General features: G+C 41.3%; 1 protein-coding gene across 11 annotated transcripts in view; it reads left to right on the top strand.

Annotated features, from left to right (window-relative positions):
• Positions 1–27,421, top strand: part of LOC120307900 (keratin, type I cytoskeletal 9-like) — a 96,850-nt gene that overhangs the window by 5,944 nt on the left and 63,485 nt on the right. For 5 of the 11 annotated variants that reach the window (XR_005556688.1, XM_039343152.1, XM_039343148.1 and 2 more), the window contains exons 2-3: positions 2,334–2,402; positions 15,353–15,469. Coding sequence is in view for 5 of the 11 variants with exons in the window: in XM_039343152.1 (XP_039199086.1) it covers positions 2,334–2,402; positions 15,353–15,469 (186 nt within the window). In the remaining 6 variants the exon portion in view is untranslated. Of the gene's footprint in view, positions 1–2,333; positions 2,403–7,403; positions 7,643–15,352; positions 15,470–27,421 lie in introns of those variants that run through there. The other 6 variants (XR_005556691.1, XR_005556690.1, XR_005556689.1 and 3 more) reach the window with 3 other exon arrangements.

The following is a 27,421-nucleotide window of genomic DNA, read 5'->3' as shown; positions in this document are numbered from 1 at the left end:
ACATAAATTATACAGAAAAAGTTGATGCAGTTCTTAAACTAAAATCCATTTGCATTTGCAAGATAAAAAATACATATTAAGACATTTTGTCTGGGAACCTAATTATCTAAATCAGGGGTGTCAAACTGCCAGCTGCGGGCCGGCTGCGTCATGGCGAAACTGAGCCCACCCCATTGCCGGCAATGGGAAAAAAGTCACAATACATCACAACACATCACATGATGTTGCGAGTTTGACACCCTTATCTAAATGCTAGTTTTAAAAAAATCTAAGAAGATTTTCTTTTAACCAATAGTTAAAACTAATTAACTAACTAATTAACTAACACTAAAACATACCGTTGTGAAAACTTTTCTGAGTATTTTGATGGCTGTTTCATTTTTACATTTAGCACAAAATAATTTTGACTGAGCTTTATACTTCTCAAATTTATAGTTATGGTGCTGATATTTCCATGCCTTAGTAATAAATAATGGAATAAAGGATTTTTTTTTCCAATGCTTTAGAGGAGGCAGGTGAAGCACTGTCTTTGAAAATGTTCTACTGGAGAAAATTTTGGTTGCTTATTTTTCAATTTGCATTTGGCTTCCACCCCTTTAAAACTGAATCATGGCAGACACTCTACTTATGCTCTAACAGAACTCAACATAAATAGTTAGATGCAGTTAGTTTCATTAATTTCATTGGATATAGCCAATGTAAAAAAAATGATTATTCTGCCTTTGTTTGCTGTGTAAAATATTCCTGCATTCTCCATGAAATTGATGGCACAATGCAAGAAAACATACAAATTGGAAAACAGAAACACACAGGTTTAGAAGATCCAGTCGAAACTAATTCAGGTTCCATTGATTTTTGTAGATTTACTTAAGTATAACCATATCTGGCTTCAGCTCAATTGCTGGCTTCATTTATCGTGTTAAGACATGATGTGCATTAACCATGATCTGTTCAATAAGCCACAAGCCCAGGTTCACAGATTACGGTAAGATATGTTCAGAAATCACAGTGCCTGCTATTACACAGCATTATGCCAAAAATTAATCAAATCATAGTTACAATATGAATGTTTGTAAAAAAAAAAAGTGTACAAACTTAGTGTGATACAACCTACAAAAATATTTGTGTTCTACCAGTATCTCATACTAAATTGGTACAATTAAAATTCTCAAAACAAATTATATTCCTGTAATTTTATATTCCTGTAATCAATCCTCTCACTTGTCTATCTGCTCTGTGGAAATTAGACCAATTCCTCTAATCTTTGTTATCATATTAAATATTATTAAAATATTCTCATTTTTCCTTATCACTCATTCCCTTATCCACACTGTCATTCTGTAACATGTTTGCTTTAGTGCTTTCTCTACCATAATTTTTATAGAAGAAAGAAAGAAAGAAAGAAAGAAAGAAAAGAAGCATTTTCCTTTGATAATGTATTTTCTGTTTCTCCAAACAAGTTCAATTGCACTTATATCAATATTTGTTAATATTCATGATTTGACATAAGAATTGATACTGTTTACCCCAAAATGGGAGTGGACTGCTCCTACTGGATTCAAAGTTTTAGAAATAAATTACTATATATACTTGCAAATAAGCCCATCCATAGATAAGCTGACCTTTGAATTTTTAACAAAAAAATCATGAAAAATGTACCTGGGAAAAACCAATTGTGAAAGGTTAAAATAAAATCTGCTCTGGAAAACAACATTTATTGAAACAATATGTGAAAACAAATGAAGTCCCTTTGTTTTCACATTTTGTATATTAAATATATTGATTTTTAAAAAAGCTTTGAGGGTCAGCATATCCACGAAAGAGCTTATCTACAATAATAAATGGTTTAAAGAAGTAAACTGGTACTACTACATACACTCATGGATAAGCCTATCTGTGGATTATCCAAACTCAATTGTGGAAGTGTATTTTGGAAGGGAATTCATGGTTTACCTGCGAATATATACAAAAGGTTCACCTTCTTGGCCTGCCTTTTTGCCAACTTTATGGGCACCTCTATGATCTGTCTAGAGTTTGGCTATAGTAAAACCTGGCTCTCCATTTATTTATTTACCTTCAGGAGTTACATGGTCACCTATCTCATACAATGATTCTAGGCGGCTCCCAACAATCCTTCAAACTTAATTCAAACCAAAAGTATCCTTTTCCCCCCTCCCCCAATACCAAATCAAAATCCTTTTAGATCAATTCCCCCTTCCCATTCTAGCCCAATACTTGGAGGAAGAGCCAGGTCTTCATGGGCCTTTGGAAAGCCAAAAGGTTATCCCTCTCCCCTTTTGCCTCTTTAACCCATTTCTTCCTTTTGCTTGCAGATTATTTCCCTTGCAAATCTTGGAATCATTCAGAAGAAAGTGATTGTATAGGGCAGAAGAGAATTTCAGGTAAGAGAAGTGACTTGTGTCTCTTCCCAATTCTCTCCATGCCAAAGAGCCTTGGTGGCATAGTGGTTAGAATGCATTTTTGCAGGCTGACTCTACCCACAGCCAGGAGTTGATCCTGACTGGCTCAAGGTTGACCCAGCCTTCCATTCCTACAAGGTTGGTAAAATGAGGATCCAGATTGTTGGGGGCAATATGCTGACCCTGTAAACCACTTAGAGAGAGCTGTAAAGAAATATGAAGTTTAAGTCTATTGCTATTGCTAAATCCTAGGATTGTATGTGCTTCCTCTAAAACCTATTATTCATCACATATTGTTTGTCCCTGGCCTTGCTGGCTAAGGCTGATAAGAATTTCAGTCAGGCAATATGTATTGGGCTACACCTCCACTAGGATTCCATTTCTAGCTAATCGCTGAAAAACATGGCACGAATGCTCTTTATTTTCTTCCTGCTCTTCCTTAATAACCCAGGTAAAATCTGTTTTCACAAACAACATTTCACAAACAACATCTGAAAATGTCCTAGAAATAATACATGCACTGACTGCTATTACTGCCCTTAATATTACTACTATTAATAGTAATTAGAATGATTGCTATTCGTATTATTACACCAATAAACACTTAGCAAGCTGTCAAGGCTAATATTTTGTAGTTTAAAGAAAGAAGGAAGGAAACTAATAGAAGCAGTCTGCAAGCTTTAAAAATACTGGAGATATACTTGTCTAGCAAAGAAAAATTAGATTCATAAATTCTTCACCATACTTACACTAAGGTTCTTCCCACCTCAACTCTACCAAAGATTATCTGCAGTAAAGACAAGGAATATTTTCAGCATAATAACAATCACTGATGCATGAACAGTCTCTTCCTGTGCACATTACAAAACTCATCCACATGCAAATAACCTCATTTTTTTTAACCCAGGGAGGTTCATGATTTTATACATTTGAATATAATAACCAAACCAAACAAAAAGAACATACTCTTTCTCTTGCTGACTATGTTACATATGGTGGCTTTATGAGCTTCCCAACCCCAAGGGAAAACCATTCTATTGCACAAGAGGCATAGAAATAGAAGCTTCCTGTTTGACAGGAAAATTTGCAAAATGCAAATCTATAAAGCATTGCATAAATGCAACAAATATTTGGGAAGACAAAGAAGTCATAAAAGGAGGAAAATGAAAGTTCAGAGATGAGCAATGAAATGCCAGACACAAATCTCCCTTTATTCAACTTAAGAAACTGCTATACTCATTAAATCTTAATGAGACTCAGTGGGCTGAATTCCTTTTCTTAGAAAGAAAGAAAAAATGATAGTAGCATATGATAGTCATGTTACTATGAGGAACAGGCAGGATTACGGACAGAGCCAAGAGACAGTGTTCCACTTATCCTGGGCTAGTTCATTTCCTAGAATCTGCTATTGGCTATCATTCCGTTAAAGAAAATGCTGGATTAGCTAAACATGTTAGATAAGATACTTCTCATCTCTTCAAGCATGAGTTTATTGTTAGGATCACTTCATGCATGTTAATTATAATGCAGCACTAGAAGATAATTTCTGGCTGATTTTGCCCTGTTCATCAAGAAATGCTGCCAAAGCAAACTTTCTTTATGTCTTGGAGTCCCATTTTCAATAATGTTGATGGCGCAGCACTGCGTGATCTGTGGAACTCACCCTATCAATTGAGTTAATGGCTTAATCATTACCTGATAGAAAACTTTGCCCACCCTTTAGATAGATAGATAGATAGATAGATAGATAGATAGATAGATAGATAGATAGATAGATAGATAGATGAATGGATATAGATATAGATATAGAGAGATAGAGAGGTAGAGATAGATAGAAATAAAGAGATAGAGAGATAGATAGAGATATGTATCATTTTTGTTTCACAGAATTCTTTTTATCTTTGTGAATAAGAGAAAATAAAGCCTGGTATTTATAACTTAAAGTTTAAAAAATCTTCCTGAAAACCAGGTTTTTTTTAAAAAAAAATCTATTACTTTGATGTATAAAAAGAAAAAAAAGAGGGGAGAGAAAAAAGGGAGGGTGGAAACCTTCAAGTAAACATTACATTATATGTAGGAAATCACTCAGACTAATGTTCAGACAGACCATGAAATTTTGTTGGCATGAAATAATATTGATTTTCAATACCCTGACAAAGGACCAGTTCATAAGCAGAAAGGAAACACATACTGGCAATCCACGATCTTTTTGTAAAATTGCTTTGGAAAAATCAGAAGGAGGTTAACAAATTTTATTGGAAGGCAGAAGGACGTAATTTTCAACAGTTTTCATTTGCTCAATTAAAAAAAGATTTAATATGAATAATTGCAAAACACAAAACAGAATTTGAAATTGAATTATATACAACTGATGAACATGCATTAGCAAAAACCTTTGTTATGATTTGAAACAGAAGAAGAATAGGTTAACGATTGCATGACAAGATGGTCTACTACTTTCAGATATAAAATAGACATGGACAATTGGGAGAGAATGTGGGTAACAGGTATTAATTTCACACTGTGTCATAATTTAAGATATTTTTTTAAATAAAATGATGTATTGTTGGTCTATGACACCAGAGCAATTATCATAAATGTACAAATTAACAATATACTGTATATCTGCAGATGAAGAAAGTGTTCATAGAATAATTACTCCCAAATATTTAAATAATGCAAATAAAAACAGAAACATGTTTAATATGTTTTCAAAAAAACATTATAGCATTTAAGAAATATAGGAGTTACTTCAATGAATTAAATAGTTGTATAAATTACCATAGTTTTGAAAAATGTCAATATATCTGTATAATTATCAAGAAGACAGAATATATCATCAGCATATAATAACATGTTGTGTTCCATTCCAGCCATTTTTACACTTGAAATATCCACATTTTTAAAAATAAAACAGGACAGTTGTTCCAATATTAAATTAAAAATAAGAACAGATATAATAAACCCTTGATCAGTTTCCTGAGACAGATTAATAGAAGTAAAGATGAAGTAGAGTACCGCATATAGATCCAATTATTAAAACAGGAAGACTTATGTATCAAAACAAAACTTAACTTCAGTTTTTTTCAAATCTATAGTATCAAAGCCCCTTTTGGCATCTAATGAAATCAATGCCACTGACTTCCATGTATCCTAATGAATATCCAGAATATTACTGATCTACTCAGCAGACTTCTAGCAAAGCTTTATGAAACCAGATTGAACAGCATGGATAATCATTTGTAAACTACATGCCACAAATATTTTTGCATCAGTGTTTAAAAATTGGATGAGAGTTTGAATAGTCAGCACAATCATCAGGTTCATGGATAAATAAATCTAACTGACAAAGTAGGTAGGAATGAAACGAATAATTATAGATTTACAATAGTATTGGGGTAAAGAACTGAATCTATGCTTCTATTAATAGGATAACATTCAGCTTAGGATCTTCTCCTGTTTTCATAGATGTAAGGCCTTGATTCATCTTCACATTAGTTACATCATAAGTATAATATTGAATCTTTGGATTTTTCCTGTTTTATTTTCTTCTTTCTTATTTTCTTATTAGAAAAGGCACCAATTTCTCATTGTTTTGCTTATCCTTTGGGTGAAATTGTCTAGGAACACTCCTCTATTCTTCATGGTGGCTCATATTACCATTAAATTGTCATGAAGGAGCAACATTAATGGGATCTTTCTGCATTGAGAAGTGAAGTCAACCAGGGGACTTGTAAGATACCCCTTACCCCTCTTGGAAGGAGAAGAAAAGCTACAACAGGGACAGAGAGAGGTGGGGGAGGGGAGGTAGACAGACAGACAGGCAGGCAGACAGACAGACAGACAGATGAAGACATTATTGTGAATAAGAACCAAGTAGAAAACCTCTTCTTCAGAGGGAAAAACTGAAGGACATAGCATGAGTAATTACAATATCCTGAATGTTCATAATTGCTTGATAAATTTGAAAAACTACTGGGCCACAAACAGGTTCTCTCCCTATGAAAAAAAAGATGACCTGCCTGAGGTTAAAGCACAGTTACCGATTCAACTTTTTTTTAACATTATCATTGCAAAATGTAAATATTCTATTATTATTTTTTTGTACAGCGACTTTCCAATCAGGGAATTATATGAAGACACAGTTTGAAAGCATATGAAACTATATCCTTCCTAAAGCAAAACAGGTTTGGATCCGCTCCATACCAGGACAGGAGATTGTCTAGGATTTGTTATACTCTGATTTAAATTTAGTAGACAAAAGGGCAGGATTTATATTTATCAGGGCATTTTTATGCAGGAGAAGGTTAACTTCACACAGTTCTATTATTTATTATCAAGTGCAAATGCAGCATGGTTTGGGGAGCTGCTCACACTAATCCCTTTCTATTGACCAGCTATTGAAGCTGACATATTTCACTTTCTTCTGAAGCTTTCACCAAGACAATGTTTAGGAAATAGAAAGGCTTGTTATAAGAAGTTAGGCTCAGGAAGGTAAAAAAGATATGGCAAAATACTAAGTGATTTTTTTTTCTAAAAGCAAATAAGGAAATGCCCCTCTGATTCTGCATACAGGTCGTCCTCAACTTACAACAGTTCTTTTAGTGACCATTCTAAGTTACAAAGGCACTGAAAAAAATCACTTATGATTGTTTTTCACACTTACAACCGTTGCAGTATCCCCATGGTCATATGATCAAAATTCAGATGCTTGTCAACTGACTCATATTTATGGCGGTTGCAATGTTCTGGGGTCATGTGACCACTTTTTATGACCTTCTGACAAGCAAAGTCAATGGGGAAGTCAGATTCACTTAACAGCTGGGTTACTGACTTAACAACTGCAATGATTCACTTGACAACTGTGGCACAAATGATCATATAATGGGACAAAATTCAGTCAACAATTGTCTGGCTTACTAACAGAAATTTTGGGCTCAAATATGACCGTAAATCAAAGACTACCTCTTATTGCTTTCATAGGAGGAAAACATCAAAGGAACTGACTCTTATTTTATCACCATTTTCCAACAAATTGAGGATCAGTGTTTAGGAAAAGGGGAAGAAAGGAAGAAGAGGAATCAAAAAGTCTTGCCTAGAACATCCCAACAAGAGCCCCAGAATGTGGTCAAATGGACAGTACATAGGTTTTTGCAATAAAAAATTAATCTTTCTTCAACTTTCCTCACTGCAAGGAATATAAAGCTCAAGATTTTATTCAATTCTGTCCACTTTAGTTTTGATTTTGGCTGGGATTCCATATGAGTGATGGTGATCACCCTTCTTTGTTTTTATCATATTTCACTTTTCCCAATAATCTCCTTTTTTACATCTTGAGACTGGGCTTCATTGATTCACTAAGGGAATTTTTCATTCACATGTTCTCCCTCTGCAAAACCACAGTTATCCAACTGATTCTCGTGTTACAGGATTGAAACAAAAGTTGTTAAATTTGGGACAGGAAGTTCCCCGGCACCTTCTTTTCAATTTTCCCAGAGTTGGGCTGAAGGGAGAAGTTTTAAGCAGAAATGCTAAAAACTCTACAAAGGGAGTAGGCTTTTCAGTCTGACTGTGCAACTTATTTCAATTATCTTTTACATTGTGGAATTTGAGGTGGGTGGGGGCTGGGAAGGGCCTATTTTGGAGGTTTTAAATTTTCCTGCCTCCTGCTTTGTAACAGGCATATATTAGCCAGCCTTTGAATACCTTTAAGAAAAACATAAATGAGAAAACAAAACCTATTCAAGAATACCTAAAGTAATTTTTAATTAACATATTTGACTTTTGTTTGGGAAGACGATGTGCTAAATGTCAGCAAGTGCTTATGAAGATTAAATGGGCTGAGACTTGAGCAATTATAAAGAGTTTGCTTTTTGCTGAAAGCAATGTTATTAAGAGTAAGCACATGCCACAAACTATTTTACACATATGCCCAATTGCTTACATCAGCTAGTGGGAGGTAAAAGACCTTTGCCTCTACTTTCATTCAAGATAATATTTCAATAATTTGCAGTAATTCAAAGAAATAAAGCCCCTGAACATTTATGTTAATGGAGTTCCAATTGTATTCATGGTGTTTTTTGTCTGAAAATGTAGCTTGTAGTGATAGAAAATAATTCTGTTTGGATTTCCTCTTTGATGAGATTACAGATTTTTACCTGAGGGGAATTTGTAGCACCTCAACCATGATTCACAAATAAAATCTGACTCGTAGTCTTTCTTTTCTCCCCCTCTCCCCCCTCCCTTTCCCTCTTCCTCCTCTCTCTCCCCTCCCCTTCCCTCTCTCCCCCTCCCCCTCTCTCTCCCTGTCTCACACATACACACACATATTCACACAGAGAGGCACAGACATAGAGGGGGAGGGAGGGAGGGAGGGAGAGAGAGAGAGAGAGAGAGAGAGAGAGAGAGATCTACAGAAATGCTAGGGGATTGTGCACAAAAATGGCTGCTTGATGTTCTCGGTTGTTGCATTATTTCAAAGCAAGTAAACTAGCATTTCCTTTAGCACAGTGGTTCTCAACCTTTTTAATGCCACGACCCCAACCGGTCGTAAGTTGAGGACTACTCAACCGGTTGTAAGTCGAGGACTTTCCCTGCCCGGGAGCGCTGTGCATGCATGGTGCCGCCCCCTGCGCCGGCTGAGGTGTAGCTGGCAAGCGGCAGAGACAGCACAGGCCAACCACTGGCTGGGCCACCAGCTGGACCAGCCCAAGGGAGGTAAGGCACCTGCCGGGCCCCACGCGTGCCAGCAACCCTCCCTGCGCCCGCCGGCCTCCCACCTCCCACACCTGGCCCTCTTTTACTTACATTTTTAGTAGTTGCTCAGCAGGGAGGGGTAGAAACTTCCAGACAGCTCGCCTTCGCTGCAGACAACTTGCAGCACCGTTTGCAGAATGGGACTTTTGGTGGGCTCAGCAGGGCAGAGACAGCCTGGACAATTCCTATTGGCTTTTGAAAGCCAATAGAATTAGACTCTATTCAAGAGAGTCTATTCTATTGGCTTTCAAAAGCCAATAGAATAAAAGGGAGTAGCACAGCTAAGGAAAAGGGGAAAAAATGGCGGACTGCATTGTTTGGTGACCCCGTGAAATGGTCATTCGACCTCAAATGGGGTCCTGACCCACAGGTTGAGAACCACTGCTTTAGCAGAATATATCCAAGGGGATGAGGTAAAATAATCTCCCACCCAGGCATTGCAAGCAGGATTTTTCATTTTCTTAATTGTCGTATTTAACTGAGCACATAGCTATGAACATGAGAGCACACCGACAGTGGAATTTGTCACACAGTCATATAGAGGCAAAGGGTAATAAGCAAAGCAAAGGTAACATGTAACCCATCTGAGTTTCCCTTATGAAAATAATTACCAGAATTAACACCGCAGTCAGATATACAATACATTCCTACCATCATTTCACTTATGAACTGATATTCTTTGAAGCAGTATCAATAGTATTATTTCTGAATAGTCTGATATTGGACAGTGCTGTTAGTCATTAAAAATACTGATTATAGATACAGAGAATGTGAATCTATATCTCTGTAGGTCAAAAATGAGAGAGAAAAAAATCATCATTATAAGCATATGCTCACATAAGGATTGAATGAAAAGTATTGCTTCCACCTTCATTAGTTTAATTAAGCATAGTTTAATACATGAAACAGGAGAATAATCCTTGAAATGAGCTCTTCAGTTACCTATATCTACTTCTCCATATAATTACCAGACTTCTGCCAATGATGACAAGGTTGTTAAAGCTGACACAAAAGAATTCCACACTTTTCAGGTCCTAATAGTGTTTCCCACTTCGTCATTTGGGTCAAAAGGATGCCCACAAAGATGTTCCTTCAATTTGAGGAAAAGGCAGAAGGCGCATGGTGCCAAACCTGGACTGTAAGGCAGATGCGGTAAGACAGGGCAATCCAACTTCACAATTGTCTTTTGAGTGTCTCGTGAGGGGTAAGGCCTAATAATGGAACATTGTGGCCAAATTTCCTTCTTGCACTCTGTTTAATCATTCTTTTAAAGTTTTGTGTTTTGCAATGTGGAGCTATAAGCTCTTTTAGTTCAAAGAAATCCATGTAAGACCATCAGCATCCCTCCATGTCCCTAATCTGTAACCATGAGATTTCCTGCATAGGTTTCAAAATTTTTCCCCCACAAGTAAATCTTTGTTATATATTCCATGCAGTGATGCTTCATTTCTGAGCCAGAAAAATGAGCCCATGTCACAGTGCTGTGAAGAAATATTTTCTTAGTGTGATAATAATTATTGTCAAATTTCAATTCTTGAAGCTTTAATCTCTGCGAACTCCTCTTTCACAAACCTTCCAACATTGAAGAACATCAATAATGTAACCCATGTGTTCCGGTGAAACTCAAAACTTAATAGCACAAATCACTGCTTCTTGATTTGCCATCTTTACATTTTTTGGTTCAGTATTCTTGTCAACAAGTTGCCACCAAAAACAGCTGGCATTCAGTGGCAAATTACAATTGGAGGGACTCCTTTGGCTGTCAAATTTCAATCATGGTGTGTTGCTTAAAAAGCATTGATGAATATTCACTGCAGGCTTCAATTTCATGAACAATAGCAAGCCAACCTTTCTCACAGCAATTTCCTACCAACAGGAGTGAAAAAACATGCTAAAAAGGTGTCACTATTGCCATCTGTTGGAGATTTATAACATTAAAGATGTTACATTTCTCTCTCTCTCTCTCTCTCTCTCTCTCTCTCTCTCTCTCTCTCTCTCTCTCTGTGTATATGTATGAATTATTTCTGTTTGTCTATCTATTGATAACATTTAATAAAAATAGACTAATAAAACATGATTCACTGCAAAATGTGATGGCTATAGATCAACCTCACAAAGAGAAATGGAAGCAGTAGATTGTTGTACACATGGATTTTAAGTGGAAAATATGTTAAAATTTACCTGTGCCATTCAAGCATAAGCAGAGCTTTTGATCTTGACCTCCTCTGTTTTCTTTTATGGATAGCATACAAATCTGAAATGCATGAGCAATCAGGACTGTGTGAGACAAAATAATAATAATAAATGTGGGTGGACAGATTCTTTTAAGAACAAGCTTTCATAGCAATAGGAACTTAAAAACATGTAGCCACCTATGCTTTCAATTACAGAGATAAGAAAGTGGCAAGTAATTCCAGTTGATTCTCTTGGCATCTGAGCCCCTTCTCCCCCTTCCCATAGGAAAGCTCTTAGAAAGTAAAATAATGCTGATTTCCAGATTGTTTTTAATATTAACGTTAGACTTGCTCAGTTCTCCTTTTTTTAAAATATTGTATTTGTATTTAATTTTATTTATATGCCGCCCAATCCCAAAGGACTCAGGGCGGCGTACACAGATTAAAACAATCATAAAACAATAAAATAATACAGTCATACCGCGAGTCCGATCATATCCCGCCCCCCCCCCGGGGACATCAGCCCCAGGCCTGCCGGAACAGGAGAGTTTTAACAGCTTTCTTAAAGGCCGGCAGGGTGGGAGTAGTTCGAACCTCGGGGGGAAGTTGATTCCATCATGTCGGAGCCACCACAGAAAAGGGCCTTCCCCGAGGGCCCGCCAGCCGACATTGTCTGGCCGACGCGACCTGAAGGAGGCCCAATCTATGGGACCTCACCAGTCTCTGGGAACTGTGCGGCAGAATGCGGTCCTGTAAGTAACCTGGCCCTATGCTATGAAGGGCTTTAAAGGTGATAACCAACACCTTGAATTGCATCCGGAGACCCACAGGAAGCCAGTGCAGCTCGCGGAGGATAGGTGACACGTGGGCGTACCTTGGCGCGCCCACAATCACTCTCGCGGTTGCATTCTGAACGAACTGCAGCCTCCGAACGCTCTTCAAGGGTAGCCCCATGTAGAGCGCGTTACAGTAATCCATTCTTGAGATGACAAGGGCATGAGTGACTGTGAGTAAAGCCTCCCAGTCCAAATAAGGCCGCAACTGGTGCACTAGGCGAACCTGTGCAAAGGTCCCCCTGGCCACAGCTGATAGATGTTGTTCCAAATTTAGCTGTGAGTCCAGGAGGACACCCAAGTTGCGTGCCTGCACTGAGGGAGGTAAATTTGCCCCCCCCAGGACTAATGATGGACCATCCAGTTGGCCTTTGGGAGGCAAGACCCAGAGCCACTCGGTCTTGTCAGGGTTGAGTCTAAGCCTGTTCACCCCCATCCAGACCCTCACATCTTCCAGGCACCGGCACATCACGTCGACTGCTTCACTGAAAGGACACGGGGTGGAGATATATAATTGGGTATCATCCGCATACTGATGATACCTCACCCCGTGTCGCCGAATGATCTCACCCAGCGGTTTCATGTAGATGTTAAAAAGGAGGGGGGACAGGACCGAGCCCTGAGGCACCCCATGATCGAGGTGCCTAGGGGTCGATCTCTGTCCGCCCGCCAACACCGACTGCGACCTGTCAGAGAGGTAGGAGGAGAACCACCGCAATACGGTGCCGCCCACCCCCACCTCTCCGAGACGACGCAGAAGGATACCATGGTCGATGGTATCGAAATCCACTGAGAGGTCAAGAAGCACCAGGATAGAGGAATAACCCCTATCCCGGGCTTGCCAGAGGTCATCGGTCAGTGCGACCAAAGCAGTCTCAGTGCTGTAGCCGGGCCTGAAACCAGATTGAAAAGGGTCCAGATAATTAGTTTCATCCAAGGATCGCAAGAGTTGGGACGCCACCACCTTCTCTACAACCTTCCCCACAAAGGGGAGGTTGGAGACGGGACGAAAGTTCTTCAAAACAGCTGGGTCCAGGGAAGGCTTCTTGAGGAGGGGCCTCACCACCGCTTCCTTTAAAGGTTGCAGGAAAGACCCCTCCATCAAGGAGGCATTGATTATCGCCTGGAGCCAGCCTCATGTCACCTCCCTACTGGCAGAAACCAGCCAGGAAGGGCACAGGTCCAATAAACAGGTGGCGGCATTCATTGCCCTCACGGCCTTGTCCACTTCATCAGGGGTCACAGGCTCAAACTCGCTCCAGATAACATGACTAAGACCAGCCCCTGGCAACTCGGCTGGCACTGCCCAGTCGGAGTCCAGATCTCTCTGAATCTGAGCGATTTTGTCCGAAAGAAACTGAACAAACTCCTCAGCTCTCCCCTGCAAGGGTTCCTCCGCCTCCTCCACTTTAAGAAAGGAGCGGGTCACCCTAAACAAGGCGGCCGGGCAAGATTCTGCGGACGCAATAAGTGTGGAAAAGTGAACACGCTTTGCCGCCCTTATCGCCACTAAATAAGTCCTAAGATAGGCTCTTAATAGTGATCGGTCAGATTCAGAGTTACTGGCCCTCCAACGTCGCTCTAGACATCTCTTGTGGCGCTTCATCTCCCGGAGCTCCTCAGTAAACCAAGGCGCCCTCCGGGGACCACCACCACAGAGAGGTCGCAAAGGCGCAATTCGATCCAGGGCCCCGGACGCCGCCTCATTCCAGGCCGCAACCAGGGACCCGGACGAGTTGTGGACAAGGGAGTCAGGTATTTCCCCAAGCTCCTCCTGGAACCGATCTGGGTCCATTAGGCGCCTGGGGCGGAACCACCTAGTCGGCTCCCTCTCCCTGCGATGGGGGAGTGATGTTCTGAAGTCCAGCCTCAATAGGAAATGATCTGCCCATGACAAGGGCAAGATCTCTATTCCCCTTAATTCCAGATCATGTCTCCATTGCCCCAAGAGAAACACAAGGTCGAGTGTGTGACCACCCCTATGAGTTGGATCCTGAATTACCTGGGTCAGGTCCATGGTTGCCATGGAAGCCATGAACTCCTGCACCGCCTCTGAGCGATCGCCGAGTGATGGTAGGTTAAAGTCCCCCAGTACTATAAGTCTGGGGAACTCCTACGCCAACCCGGCTACTGACTCCAGCAATGCAGGCAGGGCTGTTGCAACGCAGCTGGGAGGTAGGTATGTCAGCAGCAAGCCCAACCGAACCCGTGAACCCAACTTCAATAGGAGAGACTCACACCCAACAACCTCCGGGGCAGGAATCCCACGAGGACTCAAGGACTTCCGAGTGATGACTGCCACTCCCCCACCCCTGCCCTGATGTCGAGGCTGATGAAGCACCACAAACCCGTCTGGGCACATCTCCAAGAGGGAAACACCCCCCTCAGGGCCCAGCCAGGTTTCGGTTATACATGCCAGGTCCACCCCGCTGTCCAATATTAAATCACAGACAAGGGGGGCTTTGTTGACAACGGACCTGTCATTTAAGCATTAAATAATTTAATCATTGCCTCAAAAAATTAATTTCCATGACTGCAAATGTTCATGAACTCAGTTTTGTTCATTTTTATGGGTACAATGAAGATTCCACTGTACCCATCAAAAATATACACTCACCTTCTCATACCTCAAGATGTGAAAAATGCAAAAAAAGAAATGTGAAGTTCTGTCAGAGGTTATCCCAACTCACCAGCTTCCTCAAAGGATTTTTCCAAATACAAGTTTTCAAATACAATTTATTTGAAAACTGTTTTGACATAACTGTAACTGACTTAAGGGATCATAAACTAGACATCAATTTAGCGGCTCAAACACTCACTGATGGCAGCCTTGCCTATAATAAATGCATTACTGTGTTTCCCCATAAGTAAGACCTACCTCGAAAATAAGCCCTAGCTTGATTTGGAGGAGTGCCTAATATAAGCCCTACCCCAAATTTAAGCCATAGTTTTGGGGCAAGGCACACACCTAAAAACCAAGCTAGGGTGGGGGTGGGGTTGTTGAGCTGCCCTAGGCACCCCATACCCACTTACCTGTCAGCCAGGCCTCTCCTCACTGGCCCAGTTCTTCTATAGCATCCCCAGGTCTGCATTTCATAGTCAGGCCTTTCCAGAAGGCCCCTGCAGCCGAGAACCAAGATATAGATTTAATCCATAGTTTGTTTCTCAGTTGCAGGGGCCTTCCGGAAAGACCTTTGCTGCAAGCCAGAGCTCCATTCTCAGCTGCAAAATGAAGTTGCTCCTTCGGCCCCAGAAGGCTGGGCGGATGGGACTGTTGGTGCCGGAGGTGAGTGGAAAAGACACCCCATGAAAATAAGACCTGGTGCCTCTTTTGGAGGAAAAAAAAACCCCTGGTCTTATTTTTGGGGAAACACGGTAACTATGAATCTAGATGGTCAAGTTATTCAATACTGCTTTTTTTTTAAATTTAGTTGTATATTTTTAGACAAAAGTTGGCAATCTTTTAGGACAACTACAGATTTGAATTTGAACATAGTTGGGATTTTAATGAGATTGTGGCTGTTTTAACTTATTTTATACTCTATGTAAGCCACAAGAGTTATTTGATTGTGTGGAGTAGATAGTAGAAGAATAAATAAAGGAATAAGCACATAAATGTTGATTTTGTGCAACATTAACTTTTTGTTTTGGAATCCAGGGAAAAAGGGTCCCAAATCTTTTTCCAAACCAAAAAAGAAAAATAAAGAAAAATTGTAAGGATAATCATGCAGAATGATTTGTACTGGGCTGTTTATGTGATCAATTACAAACTGACCTGGAAACTCATCAAGGTGAATTTATCCATTCTGTTTTCCAAAAGGTTTTCAAGAGAATCGAAATAGTGTGATAAAAGTAATAACAATGTGGGTGTTGTGGTTTGTAATCCAGAGTTAGAAAAAAAAAGCCTTCTCAGTTAAGATATCCTTTTGGGAATTTCGTTCTTTCTGCATGCCTCTCCAGTGTTTTCTTTTTTATTTATTTTTAGCTAAATTAGCATAGACTTACTGGTAGCATGACTATTTAATTTGGATTGACCGATCTATAAGTTTTTGATCAGATAGGTATTAATTCAGTTGGCTTTTGGATGTTTTATTTTGCTGATGAGAATTCAAAAAGCAATCAGTGATTATGTATATATGAGATCTGTCATTTTCAATCAGTAAAGAAGCTAAAGTATATGCACAAATACTTTCATGAATGCCTTCTGCTGATCTCTGTCTGTCCATTGTCCTGGTGATGAAGAAATATTTATTCCCACTAACTTAAGGACTTGAAGCTTATGTTCATGCTGATTTGGCTTAGTATTTCATAAAATTATTACATTTTAGAAACTGATTCAAAATGACAGTCAGTCAGAGAATAGTTTAGGATGATGCTTCCTGCCTTTTCTCTAATACTTTATGAATAATAGAGGAGCTGTTATGAATACAGATGGAAGGATAGATGTCTACTGTAACTGCAAATCAACAATAGAGGTAAACTACAACAGATGATGCCAATAGAACATTCTGGTGGAATTCTAAAAGATACCCACGTTAGCACAAGATTTTTATCAATTACATACCACATACATGGTATATGTGGTGAGTATTTTCTTCCAAGCATGAAAGTGCCACAGGACAGAAATTTTATCTGGTGAGAATTCCAATGCATCTTCTCTCTTTTTCCTTTCTCTTTTTTCCCCTCATATATTTTTTTCTTTTCTTTTTCTTTTCTTTCTGATGAAAAGCAACAGAGGATAGGCATAATTTGCTATACATTATATGGATAAATCCATCAATAGTTACATAGGTAGTCACAGAGAGGGTAGGAGAAGAGGGAGGAGTCATGTCTAATTGTCTTTCCAGTGTGATTTCTCCTCTCTCTGTGTGTATAGATATAGATACACAGACAGACGATAGATAGATAGATAGATAGATAGATAGATAGATAGATAGATAGATAGATAGATAGATAGATGGATAGATAGATGATAGACAGATTGATAGATGATAGACAGATAGATAGATGATAGACAGACAGACAGACACATAGAGATGGAATAAAGCAGATATTTGGAAGAAACATAGGGATAATTCCAAGTCTGCCATTTACTTAAATGGTAACTGTGATACTTCATTAAGTAAGAAAAAGGTAGAATTTTAAAAGGATTCCTCCACTAAGTGAAGAAAATATAGTTTTGTTAAAATATGGTTTTAACAAATTGTCTTCATAACATTATCATGCCTATTGTATGGTAAATTTATTTATGTATTTATTTATTTATTTATTTATCAAATTTCTATACCACCCATCTCACCTAACTCTGTACTGTTAACAAGCAATATAATAAAATGATATAAAAATGACAATATGATGGAATTATTCAACCCAAGTTATTTTTTACAGAGCTTCAATATACACAATACTATCTTAAACTCTGATATTTCAAGAACACTCATTTTTCATCTTCAAATAAAAATGAAACTCCACAAACCTCCGTGCTGAGTGACATTTAGAAAAATATCTTCAGTGATTGGAACAATTTAATTCAGGAAATCAAGTGACAGCATGTCTGATCCATGGTGGTTCAGATTTATCAGAGTAGGAAACTGATAACTAACATTGTCTGTCTGTCTGTCTGTCTATCTGTCTGTCTGTCTATCTATCTATCTATCTATCTATCTATCTATCTATCTATCTATCTATCTATCTATCTTGCCATTGATTCCTCTTTGGCTTTTGATGTGAAAATAATTACTTTGTATTTAAAAAGCTCTCTAAAGGAACACTCAAAGACATCCCAAATTTCAATGTACCCTTATATGCTTGATCCATTTCTATCTATCTATCTATCTATCTATCTATCTATCTATCTATCTATCTATCTATCTATCTATCTATCCAATGCTTTTTTTCTAAAAAAAAAAAAAAAAAGGTGCCGGAACTCACACACATCATACAACCCGCCTTGCCTACTCTAAAAGGTTCCATCCAAAAAAGGTGCCGGAACTCCGTTCTGGGCATTCTATGAGAAAAAAAAGCCCTGTTTCTGTCTGTCTGTCTGTCTGTCTGTCTGTCTGTCTGTCTGTCTGTCTGTCTGTCTGTCTATCTATCTATCTATCTATCTATCTATCTATCATTATCTTTCATCTATCATTTATCTATCTGTCTTCATCTAATCTATCATCTATTTGTTTTTTTACACTTATACCTATACCTACACACAGTTACATATGCTTGATGGAATATTTTATTATATTCACTTAATAATGCCTAAAATAATGGTGTCTGCTCTGATTGCAGCAGTTTCCTCATAGATAGTATGATTTCTCTATTTTCACTTCAACAGACAGGCAACTCCTACGTAATTTCACAATTAAATTTTATGAAATGATTGCCAACTTCTTTGTAGCTATTTTGGGAATCCTTTTTTAAGAATACTTTATACAGAATTAGATGATGTATTAGACATTATAGGTGCTGCTGCACAATCATTCTCAGCATTCCACTTCATTAGGGATTCTGGGAGTTTAATTCAAAGAATCTGGTGTATCAGAGATTCCCCAGGCCTGGCTGTGCATTAATGATCTATATTAGAAAAACAAGTGAAATACTACACATGTTGCTATGACTATTTTGCAAGAAAGAAAGCTTGCAACTTTGCAGTGGGTGGATATGCTATAGCAAATGTAACATAGATGGAAGTCCTTTGTTCACCCTTTAGCCACCCCTCCAAGACCAGTTCTTCCCTATATTAGAATCTGAGATGCCAGTAAAAAGCTGTGAATTAACTTTTCTCCATTCTGCCTTTCTGACCATTGGATTTCTTGCAGTACTCAAGCTTAGAGGGCTCCAGAGGACAAGGTGGAATTGTTCTGCCCTGCATGTTTGGACAAGACCTATTGAAATCAGTGTAATGTAAAATTACCATAGATTTAAGTGATCTGATTTGTGACCATATGAATCCTAGGCAATAAAACTCAATTAGAATAATAGACATTCATTTACAGTCCAATCCAATTTGGAAATAAGGCCCACTGTTGCAACTTATGTCCAGGGAGGTTCAACCCCTTCACGAGTTGTGAAAAAAAAAATCATTTAATACTCACTTTAGAAATGCAGTTATATTTCTGGATTTCTTCACCATATACATCTGTATCCTGCTATTCTTTTGAACACTTTAAGGTTCATTCCCCAAATCCTGTAAAGCAGACCAGAATTGCAAATAAATTACTTGATGGAAAAAGAGACAGATTGTGATCTTTAAGTACAATCTCAAGTCATATTCCTAGCATAGGCATTAGTTTCCACAATGAGGAAATATGTGTTTTGATGTGACGCAAGAGCTCTGCTTCTTTGTACCTGGCTCATGATGTACCACACCTCATGTAAGGAGCAAAGTTTGCCTTAAAGTTTCACAATACAGTTTTTTTCACTGGTCTCCCTCTTCTAGATTCCCACACCTCAGACTCTTGATTCCTATTCTTCCCATATTTGTGAGAAGAATTTTTTTTTAATGTGACTGGTACGTATATGAAGAAACATCCAAATGTTTCTTCCACCTTCAATTCTCTAGACTAGGCTCTTTTATGACTCATGGACTTCAACTCCCAGAACTCCTGAGCCAGCATAGCTCTAGGCCATAAGGAATGACACTATAGGGTTGAGTTTTGGTATTCTTTTCCTCACAAATTATAGCATTTGGGTTTTTATTTTTATTTTAATTAAGAAAAAGAGAGATGGGCAATGTTGAAAAAACTATATAAACTTCAACAAGGTGTGGAGAAAATAGATAGGAAGGGGGCTTTCTTGTCTCATAAATGATTGTAGGTCAATGAAAGTTATTGGCAGGCAATCAAATGCATTTGACAGAATACCTAATGAATTTACAAAATGCTCTGCTAAGAAAAGGGATGAGGGCTGATGATTTGAAATGGGCACTGTTGTGTCCTGAGCCTGCAAAGGCAGGCTCAGGATGTTGCAACGGTCCCGGGCAGTTGCAAGCTGCCCAGGACCAGACTGGCTGGCGCCGGCGCTCGCTCGCCATGCGCCTAAATGTTGCCTTTTGGCCCGGGGGTTGTTATTAAAAGAGGCTGAGAGGCTTGCGTGCCTCAGAGTTGTAACGGGGCTACAGAACAATAATAAAGAGGCTCCTGAAACTACGAGATGCTTCATGACTTATTGCCATTAGCTGAGGACTCAACACTGGCGACGAGGATGGGATGCCTTATAATTAATTGAAGAAATTGTAAGCTTACCCTGGAGTCCTGAAAGCAGCAAGGAAGACAGCATTAAACTCAGCAACTGCCTGCCAATACAGCGTCGTTGGAGGTAAGCTGGCTGATAGACCCTTTCCGTACTACTGCAAAAATGGCAAAGATAGGAAGACTTTCTGAGTTTGATGTTACGCATCCAGAAAGATGGGAGTCTTATGTGGCCAGAGTAGAAAACTATTTCAGAGTAAATCAAGTGAGAGAAGATGGCTTAAAGGCCACCACCCTGCTGTGTGTTTGTGGTCAAGATGCATTTGAAATTGCTGAAAATTTAGCAGCCCCTGTACCTCTTGAATCTGTTACCTACACAGATTTAAAGAAATTACTAAAAGAACATTTTCAGCCCAAGTTGTCTGTTATTGCATGGAGACATACTTTTGAACAGAGGGATCAACGGGCTGGTGAATCAGCTAAAGAATACATTGCAGCTTTGAGAAGAGCGGCTAAGCCCTGTGAGTTTAAAGACTTAGAGGAAAGGCTGAGAGACAGATTTGTATGTGGGCTTAGGGACAGAGACTTGCAGCAGAGACTTTTTGCTAAAGAAGACATATCGTTCCAAGATGCCTTGAGAGAGGTTACTGCAGAAGAGGCAGCAGGTGGGGCAATCAAGAATATGAGGCCTATCAGAAGTACTCCAGAAGCTGTTTCCGTGTACCATGAGGGAGCCCAAGGGAGCTCAGAAGAAGAACCTGATGAAGAAGTAGATCATCTCTACCCAACCAAAGAAGGGAAGCAGAAGGAAGGCAAAGAAAAGTCTTCAGCTGTACCCAAGTGCTTTGGGTGTGGAGGTCGCCACAAGAGGACCGACTGCAGGTTCCGTTCTGCAATCTGTAGAGCATGTGGAAAGCAAGGCCACATAGCAGCTGTGTGTCTGGGCCATCAGAAGGTACAACCCCGAGAAGAATTGCACCTGAAAAGTACCAGGGTCCCCAGCCAAAACAGGGTGGGTTTCTGTGCTTCACGAAGAAGCATTTATAGGACAGGCACACACAAGCCACTCAAAAAGAAACTGTCACTTAAGGTGAAGTTGCAAGGAGTTCCATTGGTCATGGAACTAGACACTGGGTCTGCACTTTCAATCATTTCCATTCACACATTCAGAAAGATTTATTCTGGTAGTGGGTTCCAGGCCAAGCTTAGGCCTTCTAATAGAGTTCTAACAGACTTTCAAAACTCCAAAGTGTGTGTTAAGGGGGAGGCCACCCTTAACGTACAATATAAGGATTTTGAAGGTCCATTAGATGTATTGATAGTGGGGGGTGAGCGCACGAGTCTCATAGGACTCGATTGGTTTGAGGCCTTGGGAATACAAGTTACAGGGCTCAATAGCTTGCAAACAGTAGATCTACAGGAAGTCTGCAAAGAATTTGCAGATGTTTTCAGCCCACAGCTGGGCACATACAAAGGGCCCCCAGTTTCCTTAAAATTGGACCCCACTGTAACTCCTATCAGAGTAAAAGCAAGAAGAGTATCTTTTGCTTTAAAAGGGAAAATTGATGCTGAATTGGACAAATTGATTCAGCAAGGAGTCTTAGAACCTGTTGACTCCAGTCCTTGGGAAACTCCCATAGTCACGCCTCTTAAGGCTAATGGGGACATTCACATCTGTGCAGATTACAAATGCACTCTAAATAAGGCATTGCAACAATATGCCTATCCTGTACCTGTAGTCAGCCATATTCTGGCTTCCCTCAAAGGGGGGGGGGCGTGTTTTTGCAAAGCTAGATTTAGCACAGGCTTATCAACAGTTACCTGTTGATGAGGCTGCTGCTGTAGCACAAATCATTGTAACACACAAGTGGGCATTCAAAGTCAAAAGGCTACAATTTGGAGTAAATGTGGCTCCTGGAATTTTCCAAAGCGTAATGGAAAATACCTTGAGGGGTATACCAGGGGTTTGCCCCTATTTTGATGATGTCTTAATTGCTGGAGATTCCACTCAAAATTTAGCTGAGAGATTGAGGGCTGTCCTGCTGTGGTTCCGGAAAACAGGCCTCAAACTTAAAAAGGACAAATGTAAATTTGGGGTGCCTTCTACAGATTTTCTGGGATTCAAAATTGATGCCAATGGGATTCATCCTGCTGAGTCCAAATTAAAAGCTACCATGCAAGCTCCTAGGCCTAAGTCCAAAGCTGAACTACAAGCTTTCCTGGGCCTCTTGAATTCCTATAATTCATTTATTCCTAACAAGGCTAATGTAGCTGAACCACTTCAAAGGCTTCTGGACAAACAGGCAGTGTGGCAGTGGTCACAAGCACATGAAGCAAGCTTCAATGAGGTTAAGACCTTAGTCACATCCAATAATGTACTTGCACATTTTAATGAAACTCTCCCTGTGTGCATCGCTTGTGATGCCTCCCCTTATGGGGTGGGAGCAGTACTTAGCCACCTTAGACCGGATGGAACTCAGGTTCCTGTTGCGTACTACTCCAGAACCTTGTCTTCTGCTGAGCGAAACTATGCCCAGATAGATAGGGAGGCCTTAGCTGTTATTGCTGGAATTAAAAAAAATTCCATGATTTTTATATGGCAGACATTTCACAGTCTACACTGACCATAAACCTCTGTTGGGGTTGTTTACCACAAACAAACAAACTCCCATATCATCTCCCCCAGGATGCTGAGATGGTCAATCTTTCTGTCAGCCTATGATTTTTCTTTAATTCACAAACCTGGCAAAGAAATGGGCCATGCTGATGGCCTCAGTAGATTACCCTTACAAGTAGTGGAGGCTGATCCTGCCCCTGCCATCAACATCCTTTCCATTCAGGCGCAGAGTTGTCCAGGCACTGAGTTTCAGAGTTTCTGGCTTAAGAGACATGAGTTATCCACCTTTCAGGGTTGTCTGCTGTGGGGCAGCAGAGTTGTCATTCCTACCTCAATGAGGTTTAGGTTCTTAGGTTCCCTTCACGAGGGTCATTCTCGCATTGTACGAATGAAGGCGCTTGCGCACAGCCATTTGTGGTGGCCTGGTTTAGACAAGGAAATTGAGGCTAAGGTGCACACATGCCACCTTTGTCAGCGCTCACACCCAGAAATGCCCCAGGCTCCTGTACATAGATGGGAGGAAACACAGTCACCAAGGTCTAGAGTGCACATCGATTATGCTGGGCCCTTTCAGGGTCAATTCTTCTTGGTCCTGGTTGATAGCTATTCAAAATGGCTTGAGGTTGTACCTGTCTCTTCCACCACCACTGCAAAGACCATTCAAGTACTGAGGGGGATTTTTGCTGCACATGGGCTTCCGGATGTTTTGGTGTCTGACAATGGCCCTCAATTCACTTCTTCTGAATTCCAAGCTTTCTTACAGGCCAACATGATTCGTCATGCCACCTCTGCGCCTTTCCACCCTTCCACCAACGGTATTGCTGAACGGATGGTCCGCATCACCAAGGATGCTTTAAAGAAACTGACCTATGGGGACTGGCACCAGAGGTTGGCTGATTTTCTTCTTGCTTACCGCACCACACCTTCAACTTCTACTGGGAGAAGCCCAGCTGAACTTCGCTGGGGGCGCAAACTGATTACTAAACTTGACCGGTTGTATCTGGACAGACTGCCTTCTAAGGTTACACAACCCAGGGCACCGAGGCAATTGCAAGTGGGTGCCCCGGTATGGACCCGTAACTACGGGCCAGGTCACTTGTGGGTTTCTCCTGTAGTATGTAAGGTACAGGTCCCTTGTCATATGATGTCTCGTTGGATGGCGGTCGTATCCTGCGACGGCATATCGACCAGCTGGGTACAAGACTGGACTTATCTTCAGAGACTCCTGGTTCTTTTCCAGGAGGGGAGGGGGACCTCTGTGGGCAAAGGGATGGGTGTTGGCAGCAGCCAGGCACCAACAGAGAGGCCACAGATGGCCTATCACAAGATTCCGCGAGTGTTCCGAACAGGAATTCATGGGAACCAAATAGCACACAGGCACCAGTGCCTACTCCAGCCAGGGAGTCACCCAGGGGGCATACTCATCATCCACTAACACCATTCAGCACTCCAGTCAGGGAGAATAACTGGGAGCATCCTAATAATTCAAACATTGCAAGAGAACTGGCACACAATCAGTCTAGTTGGCCCAGTACTGCTACTGTTCCCAGAAGGGGGCATTCACACAGGGAGATGGTCGGAGGGGCAAATCCCAATTCTGACATCTCTGGCATAGTTGAGGGGGCAACTGAGTTTTGGGGCAGTACTGAAAACCCAGACAGTCCTACTATGGAACTGGGGAGTGGAGGAAGGCAGCCTCACGATAGGTCCAGTATGGGCCTGGAAGGCTCTACAGAGTTGCCCAACAGTGGCAGTCTTCTAGAGGGGCCAGAGAGCCTGCAACTAGGCAGGTCAACCAGGTTATGGAGAGAACAAAGTCCTGGTCTGACGAGCCTGGTGGGCAAGCAAGCAGACCAGGCAACGGGGCACGGTCCATCGGGACCACCAGGTCCAAGAAAGGGGGCAAACCCATATCATCCCCTGGGCAAAATGTAATTGGAGATTATCAGGGCCTAATAAGATCACAGAGAGCTAAGAGATCTCCTAAGTACCTTGAAGATTTTGTAACTCTGCTGGCAAAGCAGAAACAGTAAGAGGGTGTTTCTGTGGAAAATTGGAAATAGGGGCACTGGGGAATTAATCTCCAGAACAATAGCCCAGCACCATTGGAGCTGGGGTTGGCACACCACGCTCGTGTTGAGGTCGCGTGTAACTATTCATGTAGTTGTAGTCTTAGCCCGGGGGGAAGGGGTGTTGTGTCCTGAGCCTGCAAAGGTAGGCTCAGGACGTTGCAACGGTCCCGGGCAGTTGCAAGCTGCCTAGGACCAGACTGGCTAGCACCGGCGCTCGCGCGCATGCATGAGGCGCGCAGCGCGCCTAAATGTTGCCTTTTGGCCTGGGAATTGTTATTAAGAGAGGCTGAGAGGCTTGCGTGCCTCAGAGTTGTAACGGGGCTACAGAACAACAATAAAGAGGCTCCTGAAACTACGAGATACTTCGTGACTTATTGCCATTAGCTGAGGACTCAACAGGCACGGCATTAGACATATTCAGCAAAGAATAAGGCTATCAGTAGCTGCCAGTTAGTCATGATGTCGAAATGGCACATTCACTACTGAAGGCAGCATGCTTCTGCCTTCTGTTCTTGTGGGATTTCCAGAGACCTTTGGTTGACTTATTGTAATAAAAGTTGTTCTGTTTTAGATTCAGAGACATCGAAGCGAGGCAGGTGTAACAAACACAACTTCTTTATTGAGATCACAAACAGAACAGAACAGCAAACAAAATGGCACTAGCTCTTTTATACTTCCCTTGCAGGGACAGCATCAGCCTATCAGTGCAAGGCTAGTCTCCCACCTTACACTTGCTCACAAGGCTGGAGACAGTCTGTCTGGTCCCGGGCAACCACATGGTGTGCCCGGGCCTTCTGCAGCCTCCTAAGCCTGCTGAGTCATTCAGCAGGCCCAGGACATAACACCCCTCCCCACTTGGATAAAACAATAAGTGAATACTTATTTTTTTATAGCAGTATACATATACATGTGTTCAATTAAGCATGTTGTTATTTCTAAACACAGTTATGCCTGCACGCAGGCAGACCCAGTCATTACATTTCTCATATTTACACAAATACCACATATTGTTTAATACTATCAAACAAAATACCCCAACTCTGAGTGTGCCCTGAGTTCAAGAGAACTATTAAGCCTCCCTTACATACATTCTATTTTTTTCTATTAGGCCTGTCCTGGAATTGACAAGAACATTACATAGTCTTGTAAATGCTTGGGTGGGGGACCCCTTGCTCGCTCTGATCTTCTTAGAGCTGTTGTGGGCGCCTGGCCTGCAAGCTCGCCTGCCAGGCTTGGCAGACCAGGACATAGATGTCCCCTTGAATCCAGCGATCCTCCATCGTACTGACTGGCTGGAGCCTGTAACCCCAGACCAGAATTCCTTGGTGGGGTGGAATTCCCTGAGTCCACAATGGAACCCTCTTGGAGCACTGTCTTGTGAGCCCAAGACCAGCAGATGGAGAAGCCTGTAGTGCCGGTTGGCTGGCCAAATCCATAGACCCAGTGCCTGAGTCAGGAGCCACCTTGTAGGCAGAACCCCCTTCTGGAGCCAGTGTATCCCCACTTTCACGGAGAGACTGTGGTCCACGATTGTAATCGTGGTCTTCTTCCCCCCCCTCGAGAGCAGAGACAGGAGCAGAAGTGTTGCTGGGCAGCCTCCAGCATAGTTGATCGATGTGCCACCTTAACACATGACCATCGTCCAAGGCCACTTCGTATGACAGTGGCCCAGAGACCTTGCATACCACTGCGGTCACCCAGAGATGTCCAGGTCCATAGTTCCTTGCCCAGACTGGATCACCCACCTGTAGTCTCCTAGGTGCCCATGGCTGTGACACCTGTGAAGTCACCCGGTCTGGGTGCAACCTGTCTAGTTTGGTAATGAGTCTGCAACCCCAGCGAAGTTCAGCTGGGCTCTTCCCAGTGGCAGTACAAGGTGTGGTGCAGTGGCAAAGAAGAAAGTCAGCTAATCTGTGATGCCAGTTGCCATGAGTGATTCTCTTTAAAGCATCTTTGGTAATGTGCACCATACCCTCAGCCTGGCCGTTGGAAGCTGGATGGAACGGTACAGATATGGCATGCTGGATCAAGTTGGCTTGAAGAAAAGCCTGAAACTCAGAAGACATGAATTGGGGTCCGTTGTCAGAGACAAGGACATCTGGAAGACTATGTGAGGCGAAGATTCCTCTCAGCACCTGGATGGTCCTAGCAGTAGTAGTGGAGGAGACAGGAACAATCTCTAGCCACTTGGAATGGCTGTCCACAAGGAGAAGGAAGAATTGCCCCTGAAAGGGCCCAGCGTAGATGATGTGTAGCCTCGACCATGGAGTATGTGTCTCCTCCCACTTATGTACAGGGGCCTGAGGCATTTCAGGCCTTGACTGTTGGCACACTTGGCACCCATGAACCTGGGTCTTGATCAA

The sequence above is a fragment of the Crotalus tigris genome, unplaced genomic scaffold, assembly GCF_016545835.1.
Source record: "Crotalus tigris isolate CLP2741 ecotype Arizona unplaced genomic scaffold, ASM1654583v1 scf7180000017833.3397121, whole genome shotgun sequence".
In the NCBI taxonomy this organism is placed as follows: Eukaryota; Metazoa; Chordata; class Lepidosauria; order Squamata; family Viperidae; genus Crotalus; species Crotalus tigris.
The sequence above is the reverse complement of the archived record's forward strand: the minus strand, read 5'-3'. Positions and strand labels throughout refer to the sequence as shown.